The 22,157-nt window shown below is 28.2% G+C and overlaps 3 protein-coding genes and 1 pseudogene across 11 annotated transcripts; 1 reads left to right on the forward strand and 3 right to left on the reverse strand.

Moving 5' to 3' along the window:
* The first annotated feature begins 1,419 nt into the window (after positions 1-1,419).
* LOC114121383 (tektin-2-like) lies at positions 1,420-16,899 on the forward strand. Of its 8 annotated transcripts, XR_007603400.1 has the most exons (10): positions 1,420-1,708; positions 1,771-1,987; positions 2,073-2,287; positions 2,577-2,799; positions 2,862-3,085; positions 4,680-4,825; positions 12,939-13,024; positions 13,078-13,313; positions 13,526-13,652; positions 16,776-16,899. XR_007603400.1 is itself a non-coding variant. In XM_050197911.1 (7 exons), exons 1-6 carry the CDS (start codon positions 1,506-1,508, stop codon positions 4,780-4,782), a joined length of 1,185 nt encoding a protein of 394 aa, XP_050053868.1. In that variant the 5' UTR covers positions 1,420-1,505; the 3' UTR covers positions 4,783-4,825; positions 10,128-11,296. The 8 variants fall into 8 exon arrangements, 4 of the variants coding, with proteins under 4 accessions (XP_050053868.1, XP_050053865.1, XP_050053867.1 ...); XR_007603401.1 differs by lacking the exons at positions 12,939-13,024; positions 13,078-13,313; positions 13,526-13,652; positions 16,776-16,899 and adding exons at positions 10,128-10,170; positions 10,232-11,296; XR_007603398.1 differs by lacking the exons at positions 12,939-13,024; positions 13,078-13,313; positions 13,526-13,652; positions 16,776-16,899 and adding exons at positions 3,172-3,308; positions 4,372-4,595 and having other exon boundaries at positions 4,680-4,778.
* Positions 7,712-8,317, reverse strand: LOC126549254 (uncharacterized). Its single transcript, XM_050197917.1, has 2 exons — positions 7,929-8,317; positions 7,712-7,844 (listed from the first exon to the last, which is right to left on the reverse strand). The coding sequence occupies exons 1-2, from the start codon at positions 8,129-8,131 to the stop codon at positions 7,712-7,714; spliced, it is 336 nt and encodes a 111-aa protein (XP_050053874.1). The 5' UTR covers positions 8,132-8,317.
* On the reverse strand, positions 8,103-21,344 carry LOC126549253 (uncharacterized). Of its 2 annotated transcripts, none has more exons than XM_050197916.1 (5): positions 20,868-21,344; positions 20,344-20,585; positions 19,286-19,509; positions 19,065-19,201; positions 8,103-8,131 (listed from the first exon to the last, which is right to left on the reverse strand). In XM_050197916.1, exons 2-4 carry the CDS (start codon positions 20,368-20,370, stop codon positions 19,069-19,071), a joined length of 384 nt encoding a protein of 127 aa, XP_050053873.1. In that variant the 5' UTR covers positions 20,371-20,585; positions 20,868-21,344; the 3' UTR covers positions 8,103-8,131; positions 19,065-19,068. The 2 variants fall into 2 exon arrangements, with proteins under 2 accessions (XP_050053873.1, XP_050053872.1); XM_050197915.1 differs by having other exon boundaries at positions 19,069-19,201; positions 20,868-21,343.
* Positions 16,202-18,955, reverse strand: LOC126549167 (phytanoyl-CoA dioxygenase, peroxisomal-like; annotated as a pseudogene).
* Positions 21,345-22,157: the final 813 nt, after the last annotated feature.

The raw sequence follows: 22,157 nt of genomic DNA on the forward strand, positions 1-22,157 counted from the left end.
TTAGATACCTATTTAATTATGGTTAATAAATTAAAATGAAATAAAATGGATAGGTAGTCTTCTCTCCCATCAAATACAAAAGTTATGTATACAGGATACGCCACTCAGTGATAATAATAAAAAATGGTGTATTGAGTATAATATTATTTATAATTTATTTGTGAGACTGATCGCCTGAAAAGTTCGATTTACGTGAAAATATTTCACCGTTGATATGTCGTCAGAATTAACTACACCCAACTCCTTAGAAAAAATGTAGTTTGCTTTAAAAAATATAATTATATAGGTAATATTATTACACGAATTTTTTTCCGTTCCTTCACGAATTAAAAAAATAATAATAATTAATAATTAATTTTCTATTATTAAAAATGCGTTTTTTTATACAATTAATGTCTTAATGTTAATATGCTTCAATATAAGTATACCAACATTCAGAATTGACAAAATGGATAATCGGATAGATATATTCGAAAAAAATCTTTATTTTCTTAATCAAGCTCTAATTTATTTATTCTTATTATATTATCGGATATCAAAGCTAAAAGATAATAGCATTGGCGTTATTTAATTTTAAACTATATCGTAAATTTGTGATAGGTACCTATTTAAAATATAAAAATCAATCAATTTTCTATAGCATAACTATTAAATTAATCCATGGTCTAGGTTTTGTGTTTTGAAGCCTGTGAAGATCGTCTTAAATCTCTATAATATTATATGTGATTATTTTAAATTCAATGATAAATCTTTTATACTAGGTATAAACTATTCTGAATGGAGAAATAATATAGTAACCAACAGTAGTAAACGATAGTGTATTATAGTTAGTAGATCAATACCTACTATAATGTATACCGTATATACGTAAATAATATAGTCATGTACGTAATGGTGTAAAATTTGAACAACCTATCTGCTTAATTCTCTCTGTAGAATAATGAACTATGGACGATCGTTGATGAATTATATGGTTATACTACCCAAACTTATTTTAAACATTTTAAGAAACTTTCAATATATGTTGAAACATAATTTACAATTTTGTTAGTACAAAAGTATTCCTTGGATATTTTACAATAAATTTAGTGATCACAGTATACGACTTATTTTAAAGTACGCCGATATAATGCTTGGCTATTTTATTCTATACATTATAATAATTCCAATTACAAAATACCAAAAACAAAAAATATATTCTGGAGTTGAATAGGAATTTAGTATTTAGGTACACAATTTATTTTTCAACCATAGTTTAGGAATTATAGTTTAGTTTTGCTGTCATCAGCTTGTCAACATTGAAGTTTTGAATTTTGTTTTGATGTAAATCGAATTCAATTTATTTGCAAACACATGTGTTTAATTTTAATACATTTAAAGGCTTTCAGACATATTAAGATAAAAGTAACCATGGTAAAATACTTTATTTTTTTATAACAGTAAAAATTTAAATAATTTTATATTTAAACATACCTAATAATAATTAACTATCGAATAATTATACAATGTCTATAGTTAATTTTGAAAAATCTCAACCAAAAATATCAGAACCTGATTGGTATTACAAATTAACTGAATTAAGAGGCGCTTGTGACAAAATCAGGCGTAGTGCATTTGCATTAGAACATGAATCACGTAGATTAAGAAATGAGACAGGCCTAACTACTTATTGGGGTACACACCGTAACAATACTAATATCGCTAATAGGTAAGATTTTTATTATAATTTAAGATTTTAAACAGTAGATTAACATTAGTTTTATATTTTAGGCAAACTGAAATAACACGATGGAAAATTAAAATTGAATTATGTTTAAAACACTTGCAAAAAGAAATTGAGCAGATGAAAATTGAAAAAAAAGAATGTGAAAAAACTATAGAATTTCAAAATTTGAACTTTGCTGTGACTAATCATTGCTCAAGTTTAAGAGATGAAAGAGTTGGCGAAGATTTATGCTATGATATTGCATCCATTGCACTAAAAAATGTATGCATTACATGATTATATAATTATAACGTATTATTTGATTATGATCAGTAGTATAAGCATATCAATTATTAACTTTAATTAGGAACAACTAGCTTTGGAAAAATTGAAAACCTCGTTATCTGAAATTTGCCAAAAAGCTTGGGAACAGATAAATAATTTAGAAGAATTACAAATGTACATCATCAGAGATATAGAAAATAAAAATAATACAATAAAAATAGATAGTGAGTTGTTGGAAATGACAAAAGACTCGAAAAATATCTCGCTTAAGCCAAATCCGCTTAGAATTCCAAAAGAGTAAGTGTTTTTGAAAAGAAATAATATAGGTATATCAAAATATCCTAGTTTGTAATTTCAATTTAGTTTGATTGCGTTAGAAAAATGAGAACATGCAAGTAGTTTTAAGAAGTACTTTAGTTTATCTATATTCAATAGAGATCTTTGTATTAATTTAATGATTATTTTTTTTATTTGTAAAATAATAATAAGCATATTTTATTCAATTTTATTTTAAATAAAACTTAAATTAAGTTAAGTTTTTTAATAAACTAAAAATCAATGACTAAACTTAATTATAAAATTGTAGTATCACCAACTACGAAAACTGGCTCCAACAGTGTGAAAATATAATGGAAAGAATTGAAAATGAATTGTTAGGTTCAGAAAAATTGCGCGGCACTATGTATTTGTCACGACATAGAACTAAAAGTGACATGATAGCTCTCAACGAAAAAGTTAATTTTGGTCTCAGAAAACGGATATACAATACAGAACGATCCAAATATGAATTAGAATGGCAAAAAGAGAATGTAAGGCAATTTACGCAGTAGATATATAGGTTCTTCATACAAAGAATTTTTACTTTTTATAGATGTTATTAGACATGGCGACACTTGAAAAAGAAATTAATTCACTCGGAAACGCTTTGGATGCAAAATTAAGTTCAAAAATGTTAAATGAGACACGGTGTGAAGGAATGCTGTATAGAGATGGAATTGAATTGTGTAATGATAAGCCTACTCTTGAATTACATAAAGAAAATTATCAACTCAACAATTCCGTTAAATCAATGAGAGAAAAACTAGATCAAACAAAGTAAATAATACACACCTAATAGAATCATTAAGTAAAAATATATCTTTATATAGTACGTCATGATGACTGATGATTTTTTTTTTCAGAGCTATGCATAATATTCTTATAGGACACTTGAAAATTATAGAAGTACAATTGTGGAACAAGACTCACGCGTTAAATGTCGACCAGAAATGTCTACAGTACAGAGAACAACTAGACGACCCAGATCGTAATTAAGTAGGTAAAATAATTGTCATATCTTCAAGTGTACCTTGGTGTTTGATTTTAAATAAGTTAAAAGTGAAAGAAAATGCTAAAAAAAAAATTATCCAAATTTTGTACTTCTTAGAACTTTTAAACTAAATATAATAATAAATTAAAATATGCTATGAATTTTAAAAGAAATAGAACTCTTTTAATAATGTTGTGTTTTCTTCTCTGAGTTACCTAGGTACTGGCTTTGTCTAAACTTATTTCTTCAATTAATTGTTGTTATATTATTACTTTTTTTTTGAAACGATCTAGTTCTTGTTATTTTCTCTTCACGTACTTATACTTACAAAATACTTAAGTCTTTATACATTATACGGTGTATAAAGTATTTGGTATATAATGTAATAAAATAAGAATGACATTTATTATGATAGTATTATAAAATATAAAATATAAATTTAAAATTATAATGTAGGTAATATGGTTCAACACTATTTTTTTTTTTTATCAATCACAAACTTTGACAAGTAGAGCGCGCCACCTGACCGGGTCCCGGACATTAACGGCACATTTATTATCGTGTTATATGACGAGAGTTGCATAAGGCGGAAAATAATAAACCACAGTCTATCATAATTTTATTACGATAATACAAAATTGTTAAAATTGATAAATTCCTTATAGACCCTATATGCAAATCCACTTACTCAATATTTTAATACTTTAATAATAATATAAAAAAAAAAAAAATAAATAATAATAATAATAATAATAATTAAAAAAAAAATTATAATACTTAAATAATAACTTTTTTATCAACAATATATTTTATTAAATTTTATAATTATACTTTATCATTTCAATAAATCATTTTTTTAATATTTAAAAAACCCCATAAAATAAAAATAAATGGAATTATTAATTTCATAAATTTTCAATCAATATAATATTTGTTTCATCATGTAAATAACATCTTTTATCATGTGAATAGAATATATTTATTAACGTTTGATAAAATATATTTATTAAAATTGATCGTTATTTTTGGTTCAGTGTAAGTTCTTCATACAAAGAATTTTTACTTTTTATAGATGTTATTAGACATGCCGACACTCGAAAAAGAAATGAATACACTCGAAAACGCTTTAGATGCAAAATTAAGTTCAAAAATGTTTAATGAGACACGGTGTGAAGGAATGCTGTATAGAGATGGAATTGAATTGTGTCATGATAAGCCTACTCTTGAATTACATAAAGAAAATTATCAACTCAACAATTCCGTTAAAACAATGAGAGACAAACTAGATCAAACAAAGTAAATAATACACACCTAATAGAATCATTAAGTAAAAATACATCTTTATATAGTACGTCATGATGACTGATGATTTTTTTTCAGAGCTATACATAATATTCTTATAGAACACTTGAAAATTATAGAAGTACAAATTGTGGAACAAGACTCACGCGTTAAATGTCGACCAAAAATGTCTACAGTATAGAGCAGAGATGGGCAACTTAAAGTATCTAGCGGGCCACTTTTAAGTATGTACTTTAAAATCTAGCGGGCCGCAGAGCATAGGAGAAAGCAAAAAAAAAAAGTCCTTCAAATTTACTAACATTTATTTTTTATTTTTATTTATTTATATTTACAATTATTATTTAATGTGATACTTGAGGATGAGGTTTTTCAATAGACAATTTAGTAAAATCCACTTCTATATCTGTAGTTGAAAATTATATGAAGTAATTTGAAAATGTAGTGCTGGCCAGATAAAAAAGGTACGCGGGCCGCCAGTTGCCCATCCCTGGTATAGAGAACAACTAGACGACCCAGATCGTAATTAAGTAGGTAAAATAATTGTCATATCTTCAAGCGTATCTTGATGTTTGATTTTAAATAAGTTATGATTTGGTCAATTTGCTGTGTTACGAGCGGTTTAAAGATTTTAGTTTTTCTTTTGATGCTTTTACAAATAGCCCACTCTAAATCGCTCGTAATATACCACATTAATCACTGAACTAAATACATTATTATTTATTAATATATATATTAAGTTCAGTAGCTGTTTACAAGAAAAATATTTTTGCATATGTGCCTCTGCTACCACCAGCTAAACTTATCGATTGCAGTAATTTTTTCTTTAATTTTTCGTCTCGTAAATTTTTGAACATTGGACTCGATATGACAGATAAATTCAACACCGCGATTCATATTATAATACCATCACGTTTTGTAAATATTTCTACCGATTTTTATAAAAGTATAAGCATAGTTTATTTTTGGATTTCGATTCAATTACGATATCTATACACCTAACCTAACCATAGTATAATATGGTGTACCAAGCCATCAAGGAGAGATTATACTCGTTAGTCGTTATATTGTCTAAAATTTAAAATGGATGTCGTATACTACTAATTCGTAGCGACTTATTTAAGTTATAAAATTTAGAGTGGGGTATTTTTGAGACTCTCTAAAGAAAAAATTTAATTTTGAATTAGAAAAATACGAGGTAAATAAAAAAAAAAATATTTTTTTCTTTCTTAAAACAATATTAGTATACTACATTTTATAGGGATATTCCGGCTATACAGTGTGTAAACGCTATCTGAGAACACTCAATAAATTTGCATAGAGTACTGCGATTTAAATTCTGTGTTTTGGTGAGTTGTTATAACATAAAAATACATATTTTTACGGTCTTTGAATTTTTTTAACTTAATTAGGCTTGCACATGCGCAGTACAACTTTTTTTCTTAAATGTTAACCACCTATTTAAACCACCAATTATTTTTCTACTAATTTTTTTAATGAATTTTGGTAGTCAAACCAATTTTTTAAGTCCAAAATTGACCAATTTATGGCACTTCAACCAAAAACTGCAAAACACACACAATTTACAGTTTTTTTACCGTAACTTTATAAATAATTATTCTACGATTGTTTAAGTTTGATATTGTTATCCTTTATAATTAAGTTGATTGTTGCACATTATTCTAATCTTAATTTCTGCATAATTTTCATTATAATTTGTGTATGAGTTAAAACTTATAGCAGAAAAAACATAAATAAGTATGTTGTTGATTTCATTAAATTTAATTGATCTATTAGGATTTATTAATAATTAATAACAAATTTAAATCTTATTTAAGTTATAAGTTTATTTATTAATCAATTTATTTAACTGTTTTTTCTGCTATAAGTTTTAACTCATACACAAATTACAATGAAAATTATGATGCAGAAATTAAGATTAGAATAATGTGCAACAATCAACTTAATTATAAAGGATTGTTATCCTAATTGTTATCTGTTTTAACAATATCAAACTTAAACAATCGTAGAATAATTATTTATAAAGTTACGGTAAAAAAACTGTAAATTGTGTGTGTTTTGCAGTTTTTTGGTTGAATTGCCATAAATTGGTCAATTTTGGACTTAAAAAATTGGTTTGACTACCAAAATTCATTAAAAAATTAGTAGAAAAATAATTGGTGGTTTAAATAGGTGGTTACCATTTAAGAAAAAAAGTTGTACAGCGCATGCGCAAGCCTAATTAAGTTTAAAAAATTCAAAGACCGTAAAAATATGTATTTTTATGTTATAACAACCCACCAAAACACAGAATTTAAATCGCAGTACTATATGCAAATTTATTGAGTGTTCTCAGATAGCGTTTAAACATTGTATAGCCGGAATATCCCTATAAAATATAGTATACTAATATTGTTTTAAGAAAGAAAAAAATATATTTTTTTTTATTTTACCTCGTATTTTTCTAATTCGAAATTAAATTTTTTCTTTAGATGGTCTCAAAAATACCCCACTCTAAATCTTATAACTTAAATAAGTCGCTACGAATAAGCAGTACACGACATACATCTCAAATTTTAGACTCTATAACGAGTATAATCTCTCCTTGATGGCTTGGTACACCATACTATACTTTGGTTAGGTTAGGTGTATAGATATCGTAATTGAATCGAAATCCAAAAATAAACTATGCTTATACTTTTATAAAAATCGGTAGAAATATTTACAAAACGTGATGGTATTATAATATGAATCGCGGTGTTGAATTTATCTGTCATATCGAGTCCAATTTTCAAAAACTTACGAGACGAAAAATTAAAGAAAAAATTACTGCAATCGATAAGTTTAGCTGGTGGTAGCAGAGGCATATATGCAAAAATATTTTTCTTGTAAAAAGTTACTGAACTAAATATATATATATTAATAAATAATAATGTATTTAGTTCAGTGATTAATGTGGTTTATTACGAGCGGTTTAGAGTGGGCTATTTGTAAAAGCATCAAAAGAAAAACTAAAATCTTTAAACCGCTCGTAACACAGCAAATTGACCAAATCATAACTTATTTAAAATCAAACACCAAGGTACGCTTGATATGACAATTATTTTACCTACTTAATTACGATCTGGGTCGTCTAGTTGTTCTCTATACTGTAGACATTTCTGGTCAACATTTAACGCGTGAGTCTTGTTCTGCAATTGTACTTCTATAATTTTCAAATGTTCTATAAGAATATTATGCATAGCTCTGAAAAAAAATCATCAGCCATCATGACGTACTATATAAAGATGTATTTTTACTTAATGATTCTATTAGGTGTGTATTATTTACTTTGTTTGATCTAATTTGTCTCTCATTGTTTTAACGGAATTGTTGAGTTGATAATTTTCTTTATGTAATTCAAGAGTAGGCTTATCATGACACAATTCAATTCCATCTCTATACAGCATTCCTTCACACCGTGTCTCATTAAACATTTTTGAACTTAATTTTGCATCTAAAGCGTTTTCGAGTGTCGGCATGTCTAATAACATCTATAAAAAGTAAAAATTCTTTGTACGAAGAACCTACACTGAACCAAAAATAACGATCAATTTTAATAAATATATTTTATCAAACGTTAATAAATATATTCTATTCACATGATAAAAGATGTTATTTACATGATGAAACAAATATTAAATTGATTGAAAATTTATGAAATTAATAATTCCATTTATTTTTATTTTATGGGGTTTTTTAAATATTATAAAAATGATAAAATTTAATAAAATATATTATTGCATGTAAAAAAATATTTTCATATAAATGAACTACATAATTATTTTGATAAATTATAATCAAAACAAAAACCCTCTGTCTAACTCCGTGTAAAAATTAGGTAAGTAAAAAAAAGAAGAAAAAAATCAAAAAAAAAATCATTGTATAACCAAAACATTTTTCGCTTCATATAGAATTTATAAAACCAGTAATTTCAAAGCACTATAAAGATGTGATATCATAAATAAATGCTAAGTAAACTGAATTTAAGTATATTTAGTCTGTTTCGATAATTTATTTACTTGGCGAGGAAATTTTAGTATTAATATAGAGTATACAGTGTAAAGTGTTATTATTGGTTGTAGAGTATTATTTTGATTAGTATACAAATGTTCACTGTAATATTTTTAATTTATAATGTCTTGTTGTTTAATTATTCATCCAGCGCCACGGTTCTTTTATTGTATCGTATGAAGTAAAAAATTTCCTCTTGATTTTTTTCTTCTTTTTTTTTACTTAGCTAATTTTTACACGGTGTTAGACGGAGGGTTTTTGTTTTGATATCACCAATTTTTATCATTTATACCTAAATAATAATAAATATAATATTATTTAACATATCATATTATATTAGTGTTTATTTCCCGGTCGACACGACAACGCGAGAAGCGGCCGCCGTGATTCCAGATTTCAATATAATTTTTCATTAAAAATGTTTCACGTTTCCTTTGATAACTTAATTTCTAACAGTACGATTTTTATGATTTTTACAAAAGGATCATCTACATGATTTTCCTCATATTTTGCAAGTTACTAGGTATAAATTGATTCAGTAGATAATTAATTATCTCATCTGACAAAAAACACCGACATTTACAAGGTTTTAATGGGAAACTCCTGCTTTGAGATAATATACACTGTCGTGCCGCCGCTTTTATTTTTTTTACTTAGCTCGCGCCACGACCGTGGCGCTGGATGTTGTTTTAATAATGGTGTTTAGTATTTTCATAAGAATTGTTTTTATAAATACTTAACAAATTATTGTAATTACTAATTGTTGTGTTGATAATTTTCTTTATGTAATTCAAGAGTAGACTTATCATGACACAATTCAATTCCATCTCTATACAGTATTCCTTCACACCGTGTCTCATTTAACATTTTTGAACTTAATTTTGCATCCTAAGCGTTCTCGAGTGTATTAATTTATTTTTCAAGTGTCGCCATGTCTAATAACATCTATAAAAAGTAAAAATTCTTTGTATGAAGAACCTATATATCTACTGCGTAAATTGCCTTACATTCTCTTTTTGCCATTCTAATTCATATTTGGATCGTTCTGTATTGTATATCCGTTTTCTGAGACCAAAATTAACTTTTTCGTTGAGAGCTATCATGTCGCTTTTAGTTCTAAGTCGTGACAAATACATAGTGCCGCGCAATTTTTCTGAACGTAACAATTCATTTTCAATTCTTTCCATTATATTATCACACTGTTGGAGCCAGTTTTCGTACTTGTTGATACTACAATTTTATAATTACGTTTAGTTGTATGCCTATTATTATTATTATTATTGTGTTCTATGCTTTTGTCACCACCATCGTTTTCTAATTTGTCCAACCATCTTTGTGTGATATGATCAGCTGCATATAACTGAAGCTGAATTGTGAAATTGTAGTCGTTATACTCGTTAACATATTGTGTTGCAATGAAAAACTTGTTACAAAAAAAAAAAAACGCTTTTCACGCGATGTTTTCCTGTTTTCAAGCGTTCCAGTTACTACCTACGTGTTTGATTTTAAGTAAGACGCAGTCACTGAACTAAATACATGGAGGTATGGAACGCGTGTATATCATTCAAAACATGGCCTAGATCACTGAACTAAATACATGGAACGCGCATTATGTATAACATCTTGTTTAAAAATATATAAAAAATTGTGATTTATTATTTTAATTATTACAACTACCCCAAAAAATATCTTGTTGTATTCGATCACCACATTCTGTGGCAAACACCACTTTTGGGATACCAAAGGACGAGTGTTACTATCTTTAAACATGGTCGACGGTACATGAATAGTCGATGATAACATAAAAAAAAAAAAAATTAAAAACATAATCATGATCAAACAACTTTATTGCAAAACGTTGGGTGCAAACCCACCTATCACCGGGTGGTTGTTGTGGGGGGGGAGGGAGGTATGCGCATATTGATGTGCGTGTTCTGGTGTAAGTGCGTACTTGTGTGTATGGTTGCGTGCGTGTGCTGCTTCGAATGCCCAAAATAATCGATAAACGCATGCGCACAAGACGACGTCGACGAGAGCAGCGTTCGCAGCGTCCACTGCGAAAAGTTTGAAAAGGATCACTCTGTCAAACGCAATTGGCTCGACCGGGTGTGGCGCGTGACTTATAGCACCGCCGTAGCCTCTCCGCCGCCAGCTTCTGTTTGACGTTGTTTTTCTTGTGCAGTCATTATTCTCTTTCAACCGTTAGAACCCATCAGCGTCCTATTTATCCTCTACCGTTTCGTTGTCCACTTTTCGGACAATAGTTGATGAATTCTCCGTTGGCGAACGATAACTTGTATGGTATCTCGTACGCTAACCCGAATGCTAATCCTAATACCGCTAATAAACTCTATGACGCAAACCAGGTTATCAATGTGTTATGGATAGTTGTTTTGATGTCATCATCGAGTTATTTAGCGATATTTGGATTAGCGTTCGGGTCAGCATAGGTACTTAAAGTTTGTTTATATACATGATTATGACCTCAGCGAGGATAACTTATCTGCTTGTACCTACGACCAGCCTTTAAGAGTACAAGTTTCAAAATCATGACCAAAACTATCCAAAACACATTAATAACCTGATTTTCGTGGTCGAGTTTAATGGTGATATTTAGACGAGCGTTCTGGTTAGTGTACGAGGAGTTACCATTCTAGTTACCGTTAGCCAACGGAGAATCCGTCAACTATAGTCGAAAAGTCGACAACAAAATAGTAGAGGATAAATAGGTCGCCGGTGAATCCTAAAGACTGAAAGACAATAATGACTGAACAAATAATGAACGTTGAACATAAAATGGCGGCGGCGAGGGTGTGCGGTGCTAAAAATTACGAGAAGTCGAGCCATTTTCGTTGGCAGAGTGATATTGATTTGAATAATTTCCTAGTGGTTGCTAGGGACGCTGTCTTGACGACGTCTCGTGCGCATGCGCACAACGCACAACGATTATTGATTATTTTTTTCAAATTTGGAAATGTCCGACAGTGGTGTTGGAGAGTTGGTAATAATAACAACGGTTGGTAACATAGACATATTAAGATATGTCTATGGTTGGTAATAGTTTTCGATTATCATATCTCGATTCCTTATCATTTTTCGGACAAGTCTTATCACTCGGCGTTGAAAACAAAATACCGTTGAAAATGTATTTATCTGCAATATTCAATAATAATATGTTCTGTATAATTTTATTTTTATTGACTCGAAATGTATTTTTTCCTACAACGTGTTTTGCTAATATAGCCCATTTAAAACACTGTTGGTCTATATTTCGAGAATTTATTATAGCGCGTTTATTCATAAAGGATTTAGGCATTTGTTTGCACCGATCACGTTTGTGATAACACGTAACACGTGCTGGAGAAAGGCACAACATGGAATGGAGGGGAATGGCAGTGCGCGGCATTGACTTGCATGGACTAGAGACTAGTGAATTAGAACCGGCTAAATCATTCTACTTTCATTTAAAACTGTATAGGTTGAATATCTTTACTTTGAAATTGGGTAACTTACGTATATTTGTCTAAATGTCATTAATTTTGCAAAAATATATTCTTTGGTACCTACTGAGATTTAGTATTTTATTTTTTTAATATATTCATAGATAAATATTATATATATTTAATATTTTTATGTTTAATAACATTAATTTACACGGACTAAGATACACTTTATATACAGTATATGTATATAATATATATAGTATCTTAGTCCGTGGTTTTTTTTAAAAATATTTTTTTTTTTTTTAAGTGTATAAAAAAATCACAATTTTTTTCTATAAGCGTTTAAAGTTCAAATTTTTATGAAATACTAATAAATAATATTTTTATTAGCGTTTGAAGTTCAAATATTAACCAAAATGTTTCAGTAAAGAATATTTGCCAATAATTTTGTTGTTAAAATTTGTAAAAAATTTTGTATAAATAGCTAAGAAGTAAAAGTTGTAAATTGAATACTAGATTTTCAGTAAGTTTGTCTAACATTAATTAAAATAACTTAAACGTTGGCCAATTAAAAAATTTTTATCCTTAGCTTAAATTTTTACGAAATCCAAAATTCATTCGTAATATTATAACGATTTACTATCAAATAATTTTAGATTTTTACTATACTTACTAGTTAAAAATTACTAGTCGTAGAAACTTGAATCATACAGGATACACCAATTGTTTAAATTGATATTTTCTGTACATGGTTTAATTTTTGGGTATTCGGATCATTAAATCATAAACCACTGTTTTCCCCATTCAATTTAAAATATAATATATTTTATGTATTATATCTTAGGCTGACAAATCATCTCGGTTCAGAATCATTGTTCGTATAACATCATAGGATTCAAATTTTATTGATACAAGTTAACTGTTTATCAAGTTTGTTATCTATGATCATAATATTTTTTTATTTTAATTTTAAACTTTTTAAGATTATATTATTGGATTGTTGAACTTAACTAACGTCTCAGACAAGAATATCAAAGTGGGATCTACCTTGCTATTAATACAGAGGCACAGAACAATTACTGAGGTGAAAGGTCTATGATATTAGCAACAAAATACAATCAACAGAATAAATTCAACTATTAATCTATTCTATGATGTAGCAATGAATTATTAAAATATACAAATACACCAATTCCATCAAATATAAATTATACACTTGGTAATAATATTTCTACTAAATTTAGTACTATTTTTTTTTTTATAGTAGTACTACTAGTTATTGACCGGTACAACCACAACTACAATCTCAGATTAATTATTCAGATTTTTTTATTCTGTGTTTCAATTTGTGAACTAGGTATCTTCAGTCTACAGTAGTACTATTATACTACTATTCACTTCCGAATTTATAAATACTAAACACTTTATTAGATTTAATATAAGATTATAACAAACAATATTTTGGTTCGTCTAAAGACTTTAACTCAGTCATTCCATCAACGATCAACCTTTTTTGTGGAGTGCATTTATTACTACTGCTTATTGAATCAGTACAATGGTGAGTAAAATGTTTTATTGTTGTTTCTCAATTTTTTTTTTTTTTTGTTTATTTATTAAGATACAGAATTTTTAATAGTGTTGGGTAATAATAGAGGATTATGGATTAAATTTAAATAGTTTAAAATTATAATCTAAGAACAAAATAAAACTAATATAATGCCTGGGTTGAGTATGCCTGTATACTTAAATAATTGTACTTGTGACAATATACTATAAGCTTATTTAATAGGTGACATAATAACTTATTTTTAGGGTGTGTATTTTTATGTTATTCTTTTTCCAAAACATGTAACTAAGAGTTTTGATTTTTAATACATTTTAAAAATTGTAATCACATAGGTAGTGAATAAATTTATAAATCATTTATTACAATATTCTCAATTATAATTTTTGACAGATTATACATAATATTTCATAACATATTAATTAAATTAATGTTATGAAGTGTGATTAGATGAATGTGATTTTAATCAGAATTAAGAAATCTGTACATATTTAATAAAATTGTGTATTTAGGTTTATAAAAATACTAGTTTTACACCTATCTATCTATTGATTTATTTGTTTTTTGCTTATTATAAATACATTTTCTAATCTTTAATTTAATGTTACTATGAACAAAATTGATGGTGATCGAGTTGATAGTTTATAGTAGTATGAGACTTATGTGAACATCCATTTATTTATCTAATCGGTTACGCTACCATTTATGTTACAGTTGTCTTTTGATGTAGGTATTCTGTGCCTATTTCAGTAATCTTTATGCCCTATGGTATATAACCAGTGCCGGTGCAAGCAAATTTTTATATGTAAGCAAAGATCAAAATTGCCGTCCCTTATTGTATTATTTTTTCTGATATGCCGCTGAAGGCTTGTGCCTACGTTTCCTACGATTAAAACTGGCCCTGTATATAACATAAAGTGCCTAATTATACTTGTTTATTAGTTTTCATTCAATATTTCTTCAGGAATTTTATTATCTATAGGTACTACTAATTCAGTAGGTAGGTAACTTTCAATAATAACATAACTAATTAAACATATCCCTTTCTCCCTCATAAATTATTGTTATTTGAATCTATATCAAACATCATAAGAAATTAAGTAAAAAGTAAATAACAATGAATGACGTACCTAGTTTTTATAAAAGATCAACCATAACAGATAAGTTAATGGATAATGATAATTCTATTTTTTTTTTTAATTTGTTGTAATCAAAGATAATTTTATTATCTATGGTTGTAATATAAATTTATTATAACAAGTTTTATTATTATAGCTAAAAGATAATGTAAGATCTTACTTTTATTTTTATTTTTTTTTAAAGAAATACTTCATGCTATAAATTATTTTATATTTTAACCATTATACAGACAATTACCAATTAAATATAAAACCTATACATATTCATTAGTCTTGTTAATCTTGTTGCATATTATTTATTTTATTATCTTACAAACAAAAAAATAATAATTTAGCTATATCTCTTAAAATAAAAAAAAAATAGAAATGTACATGGTTCATAGATAATTATTAAATGATATTGGATTCCTATCAATTGACTGTATTCATGACTTAGGCATCTTATACGTACCCTCACTATTACCATGTTCATATATTAACTTCATTACATGCAAAACATATATACATTGCTGGAGTTCATTAAAAGAATTTCATGAGAGCTTAAAATTGCCAATTCACTTAAATCTTTATACAGTGCTCTCGTCAGATCTACCCTCGAATACAGCTCTGTGGTTTAGTACCTTCATTGTGCTGACTCTAGTGGTCAACTTGAAGACATCTAAAGGGAGTTTCTCAATCTAAACCCTAAAAATTCCTTGTCCTTTCATGACTACTCTCCTATAACATCTAAGCTCAAATTATCTTCTTTAGCCAAACGTCGTAATTCCTATACCATTATTTTTCTTAAAAATCTCATTACATCTATTATTGATTCTCCCTTACTTCTTTCCCTAATTAATTTTTAAGTGCTTTATGGACTACTTGTTATAGTACTATTTTCTACATTATTTTCTATTTGATTTATTATACATCAAACAAATCAATTGATAGATTAATGAAATTAGCTATTGAGGACCCCTTTTTCTTTATTGTATGAATTTAGTTGTAAACATTATAATTTTTAAGCTAGCAATTGTTACTTAACCACTTTATGTGATATGTACCATATTTACTTGGGTGTAAACCTGTTTTGTAACAAAAATAAATTTTAGCTTTTAAAAAAAATCTTATTTTATAAATTGTAAATTCTTCTTTAAGTTCAATAATAATTTTTTTCTGTGGAAAGTAAACTCTTTAAATTAATTCAGATAGAATTTTATAACTATACATACCAATATATTTATTATAACTATTTCATAGTAAATAACTGAAAATAAATACTAACAAATAATAAAGTTATTATTTATACTTAATATCTGTGTAGTATAATATATGACTTCAATTAAAGAAGATTATGAACAAAATATTCTTAAAAGTAATATAAAATGTTATATATTTAGGTATATTATGTATAATGCATAATTTATAGAATTATTTAATAATTAAGTTGATTGTTGCACATTATTCTAATCTTAATTTCTGCATAATTTCATTGTAATTTGTGTATGAGTTAAAACTTATAGCAGAGAAAACAGTTAAATAAATTGATTAATAAATAAACTTATAACTTAAATAAGATTTAAATTTGTAATTAATTATTAATAAATCCTAAGAGATCAATTAAATTTAATGAAATCAACAACATACTTATTTAAGTTTAAAAAAATTAAAATGAAATGCAATTTTATAAATAACACAAACACTTAGATTAATAAATTATATATAATACTTGTGTTTTATTTATTCCTGATCCATGAATCAACAAAGGGTGGAAAAAAGCTGTATCCCCTTTTTCCATTTCCAAAAACACCTTTTTTGGATCATCATTATTATTGTTAGTTTTTAATTCATGGTACAATTTATTTATTTCACCCTACAAAAATTACAATTACACTTTAAACTAAACAACAATGTATAATTCAATAGGTATATGATTTAATTAACTATAAATACTTCAATATTGAATTTTAGTATAAATAAATTAAACTCTCATCTTTAGTTTCTGGATAAGTATGCGGATACAAATCACCAGTATGAGTTCCTGGTAACACATAGAGACACCCATTGTTCACTGTAATTAGAACACAAGCTATCCATGCCGCTATAATCAAGTTAGCAGGACGAAATGGGAAATAATGAAGATCCTTAAAAAAATAAACATAAATTATTACTTGCTCACACACCATTTCATACAATACAAAATTAGTAAGTAAAAAGGAAATAGTAAATTTTAGGCAAGTTTTATATAATACTATCTGTGCCGAAAACAATGTTGCACATAATTTTTATTAACAAAATTTAAATGACTGATGTATTAGTATTTATTTTTAATATTAAATAAAAGCTGTGAACAAGAAAAATACAATTACCTACTGTCAAAACAGAAATACAGAAATGAGACTATTTTTATTTTTTTTATAGAAAAAAAGTGATTTTTACTTATTATCTTTTACCCACATACAGTCCATATATTAATATTTTAAATGCAAAAATATAAGTTTATATACTTGATGATCTGGATGGCGAAAACTATTCGTACCAATATCTGGTTGTTTGTTGATAAACATTGAATGCATACCCATGATATTTGGTCCAATAAAACTTTCTACATAGTCCAACATCTATATTTAAAAAATTACTTTATTACTGATTATCTAACCTGTTATTTGAACAGTACCTTTGGGTATCTAGCATATTCATAAAATTCTTCGTCCCAAAGAACATCCTGTGCTTTACCATATAAATACTCTCCTTGATCTCCTGTTTTCATGTGAGATATATGTCTTTCATCATAGTTATATTTTGATTTTGTGGAACTTTTTCATGACATAATTCTATAAATCGGTTGCTATTATTTCACAAATAACATTTGTATTAGAAATTAGTATCATAATACTTTACTTAAAACATATTAAAACATTTTAATTCAAAAAATACTATTACCAGCATCTATCTAACAAATAATCAGGTATTAGTTTAGGAACTACTAAATATCCATTTATTTCATAAAAATCACGTTGTTGTTTCGTTAATATTAAATCTGATACAGAATATTTATACTCAGAAATATTTTGATCATATTGATATTCCTATAAATTAAAAAAAAAAAGATTATATAAGTCACTAAATTATTTAATAACTACCATAAAATAAACATTCTTTTTAATAACAGAATAACGCTTTAAGGATAACAATATCAAACTTAAACAGTCGTAGAATAATCATTTTTAAAGTTACGGTAAAAAAACTGTAAATTGTGTGTATTTTGCAGTTTTTTGGTTGAAGTGCCATAAATTGGTCAATTTTGGACTTAGAAAGTTGGTTTGACTACCAAAATTCATTAAAAAATTAGTAGAAAAATAATTGGTGGTTTAAATAGGTGGTTACCATTTAAGAAAAAAAGTTGTACTGCGCATGCGCAGGCCTAATTAAGTTAAAACAATTCAAAGACCGTAAAAATGTGTATTTTTATGTTATAACAACCCACCAAAACACAGAATTTAAATCGCAGTACTCTATGCAAATTTATTGAGTTTTCTCAGATAGCGTTTACACACTGTATAGCCGGAATATCCCTATAAAATATAGTATACTAATATTGTTTTAAGAAAGAAAAAAATTTATTTTTTTTTATTTTACCTCGTATTTTTCTAATTCGAAATTAAATTATTTCTTTAGATGGTCTCAAAAATACCCCACTCTAAATCTTATAACTTAAATAAGTCGCTACGAATTAGCAGCATCCATCTCAAATTTTAGACAATATAACGAGTATAATCTCTCCTTGATTTCTTGGTACACCATACTATACTATGGTTAGGTTAGGTGTATAGATATCGTAATTGAATCGAAATTAAAAAATAAACTATGTTTATACTTTTATAAAAATCGGTAGAAATATTTACAAAACGTGATGGTATTATAATATGAATCGCGGTGTTGAATTTATCTGTCATATCGAGTCCAATGTTCAAAAACTTACGAGACGAAAAATTAAAGAAAAAATTACTGCAATCGATAAGTTTAGCTGGTGGTAGCAGAGGCATATATGCAAAAATATTTTTCTTGTAAAAAGTTACTGAACTAAATATATATATATTAATAAATAATAATGTATTTAGTTAAGTGATTAATGTGGTTTATTACGAGCGGTTTAGAGTGGGCTATTTGTAAAAGCATCAAAAGAAAAACTTAAATCTTTAAACCGTTCGTAACACAGCAAATTGACCAAATCGTAACTTATTTAAAATCAAACACCAAGGTACGCTTGATATGACAATTATTTTACCTACTTAATTACGATCTGGGTCGTCTAGTTGTTCTCTGTACTGTAGACATTTCTGGTCGACATTTAACGCGTGAGTCTTGTTCCACAATTGTACTTCTATAATTTTCAAGTGTCCTATAAGAATATTATGCATAGCTCTGAAAAAAAATCATCAGTCATCATGACGTACTATATAAAGATGTATTTTTACTTAATGATTCTATTAAGTGTGTATTATTTACTTTGTTTGATCTAATTTGTCTCTCATTGTTTTAACGGAATTGTTGAGTTGATAATTTTCTTTATGTAATTCAAGAGTAGGCTTATCATGACACAATTCAATTCCATCTCTATACAGCATTCCTTGACACCGTGTCTCATTTAACATTTTTGAACTTAATTTTACATCCAACGCGTTTTCGAGTGTATTAATTTCTTTTTCAAGTGTCGACATGTCTAATAACATCTATAAAAAGTAAAAATTGAAAGTAAAAACACAATAAAAGTGAAAAACTTGTTACAAAAAAAAAAAAACGCTTTTCACGCGATGTTTTCATGTTTTCAAGCGTTCCAGTTACTACCTACGTGTTTGATTTTAAGTAAGACGCAGTCACTGAATTAAATACATGGAGGTATGGAACGCGTGTATATCATTCGAAACATAGCCCGGATCACTGAACTAAATACATGGAACGCGCATTATGTATAACATCTTGTTTAAAAATATATAAAAAATTGTGATTTATTATTTTAATTATTACAACTACCCCAAAAAATGTCTTGTTGTATTCGTTCACCACATCACGATAAAATAAACCAGGTATGTCAGCAACTTTGTGTGGCGCACAAGATGGCAGCCGGTGTGCGTCTGTTATCAGTTGTCAAAATAGTACTGTAATATTCTGTAATTCTGTATGGATTTTACAATGATGTGTTTTTTTAAATTTTTTTTTTTGTATCTGTTGCTACCTTTTAGGACAGTAAAAATGCTCAGGTTTTCCTACCTAGTACCTACCTTTTCTAATAGGAAAGTGGATTTTCAAAGTGATTTTGGTTTTTGGTGTTAAAAAAATATAAGAAGAAATAAAAAAATACATTTTTAACTTATGAACTTCATTATTTTATTTTTATTTGTTTTTTTTAATGTTGTATTAGTATGTAATATTTGATTGTTTATTTTATTCATCCGAATAAAAGTTCTAGTACGAACCAAACATTGTAAAACTTCAAGTAGTAAATTTGGAAATTGTATTTCTAGTTTTTTTGAGAGGTGTTTTATTATGTTTGGCCTGTTGCTTACAGCATCACCATGAAGCTCTATAAACATATTGGCTCCAAAACATGTGCAGCATTTACGAGTGTCTTTGATGGTATTGTAAGATTTCCTTTTGAAAGATGTTTAATCCATGAAATATGTTTCTCTGAATTATCATCTTCGTCTTTCAGGTAATGATATTTAGAAATAAAACGATGTGCTATATACCCAGCCACATATTCCATACATTCAGTTTCAACTTCTCCAAATGATTTTTTATTTTCCATCTAAAAAATTATTTATTAAAATAATTATTTTATCATGCACCACATTCTATGGCAAACACCACTTTTGGGATACCAAAGGACGAGTTATACTATCTTTAAACATGGTCGACGGTACATGAATAGTCGATGATAACATAAAAAAAAAAAAATTAAAAACATAATTATGATCAAACAACTTTATGGCAAAACGTTGGGCGCAAACCCACCTACCACCGGGTGGTTGTTGTGGGGGGGAGGGAGGTATGCGCATATTGATGTGCGTGTTCTGGTGTAAGTGCGTACTTGTGTGTATGGTTGCGTGCGTGTGCTGCTTCGAATGCCCAAAATAATCGATAAACGCATGCGCACAAGACGACGTCGACGAGAGCAGCGTTCGCAGCGTCCACTCCCACTGGGAAAAGTTTGAAAAGGATCACTCTGACACTCTGTCAAACGCAATTGGCTCGACCGGGTGTGGCGCGTGACTTATAGCACCGTCGCAGCCTCTCCGCCGCCAGCTTCTGTTTGACGTTGTTTTTCTTGTGCAGTCATTATTCTCTTTCAACCGTTAGAACCCATCAGCGTCCTATTTATCCTCTACCGTTTCGTTGTCCACTTTTCGGACAATAGTTGATGAATTCTCCGTTGGCGAACGATAACTTGTATGGTATCTCGTACGCTAACCCGAATGCTTATCCTAATACCGCTAATAAACTCTATGACGCAAACCAGGTTATCAATGTGTTATGGATAGTTGTTTTGATGTCATCATCGAGTTATTTAGCGATATTTGGATTAGCGTTCGGGTCAGCATAGGTACTTAAAGTTTGTTTATATACATGATTATGACCTCAGCGAGGATAACTTATCTACCCGTACCTAGGACCAGCCTATAAGAGTACAAGTTTCAAAATCATGACCAAAACTATCCAAAACACATTAATAACCTGATTTTCGTGGTCGAGTTTATTGGTGATGTTTAGACGAGCGTTCTGGTTAGTGTATGAGGAGTTACCATTCTAGTTACCGTTAGCCAACGGAGAATCCGTCAACTATAGTCGAAAAGTCGACAACAAAATAGTAGAGGATAAATAGGTCGCCGGTGAATCCTAAAGACTGAAAGACAATAATGACTGAACAAATAATGAACGTTGAACATAAAATGGCGGCGGCGAGGGTGTGCGGTGCTAAAAATTACGCGCAGTCGAGCCATTTTCGTTGGCAGAGTGATATTGATTTGAATAATTTCCTAGTGGTTGCTAGGGACGCTGTCTTGACGACGTCTCGTGCGCATGCGCACAACGCGCAACGATTATTGATTATTTTTTCAAATTTAGAATTAATATTCGACAGTGGTGTTGGAGAGTTGGTAATAATAACAACGGTTGGTAATAGTTTTCGATTATCATATCTCGATTCCTTATCATTTTTCGGACAAGTCTTATCACTCGGCGTTAAAAACGAAATACCGTTGAAAATGTATTTATCTGCAATATTCAATAATAATATGTTCTGTATAATTTTATTTTTATTGACTCGAAATTTATTTTCTCCTACAACGTGTTTTGCTAATATAGCCCATTTAAAACACTG

The sequence above is a fragment of the Aphis gossypii genome, chromosome 1 (assembly GCF_020184175.1).
Source record: "Aphis gossypii isolate Hap1 chromosome 1, ASM2018417v2, whole genome shotgun sequence".
Lineage (NCBI taxonomy): Eukaryota > Metazoa > Arthropoda > Insecta > Hemiptera > Aphididae > Aphis > Aphis gossypii.

Excerpts from the sequence above, each read along its gene's own strand:
- LOC114121383 (XM_050197908.1), top strand. The coding sequence starts at position 1,506 with ATGTCTATAGTTAATTTTGAAAAATCTCAACCAAAAATATCAGAACCT. Across the intron at positions 1,709-1,770 it reads AATACTAATATCGCTAATAG|GCAAACTGAAATAACACGAT; the intron begins GTAAGATTTTTA and ends TTTATATTTTAG. Across the intron at positions 2,288-2,576 it reads CCGCTTAGAATTCCAAAAGA|TATCACCAACTACGAAAACT; the intron begins GTAAGTGTTTTT and ends ATAAAATTGTAG.
- LOC126549254 (XM_050197917.1), bottom strand. The coding sequence starts at position 8,131 with ATGTTATTAGACATGCCGACACTCGAAAACGCTTTAGATGCAAAATTA. Across the intron at positions 7,845-7,928 it reads GACAAATTAGATCAAACAAA|AGCTATGCATAATATTCTTA; the intron begins GTAAATAATACA and ends ATTTTTTTTCAG.
- LOC126549253 (XM_050197916.1), bottom strand. The coding sequence starts at position 20,370 with ATGTTTATAGAGCTTCATGGTGATGCT. Across the intron at positions 19,510-20,343 it reads TAGAGCTTCATGGTGATGCT|ATGTTATTAGACATGTCGAC; the intron begins GTAAGCAACAGG and ends TACTTTTTATAG. Across the intron at positions 19,202-19,285 it reads GACAAATTAGATCAAACAAA|AGCTATGCATAATATTCTTA; the intron begins GTAAATAATACA and ends ATTTTTTTTCAG.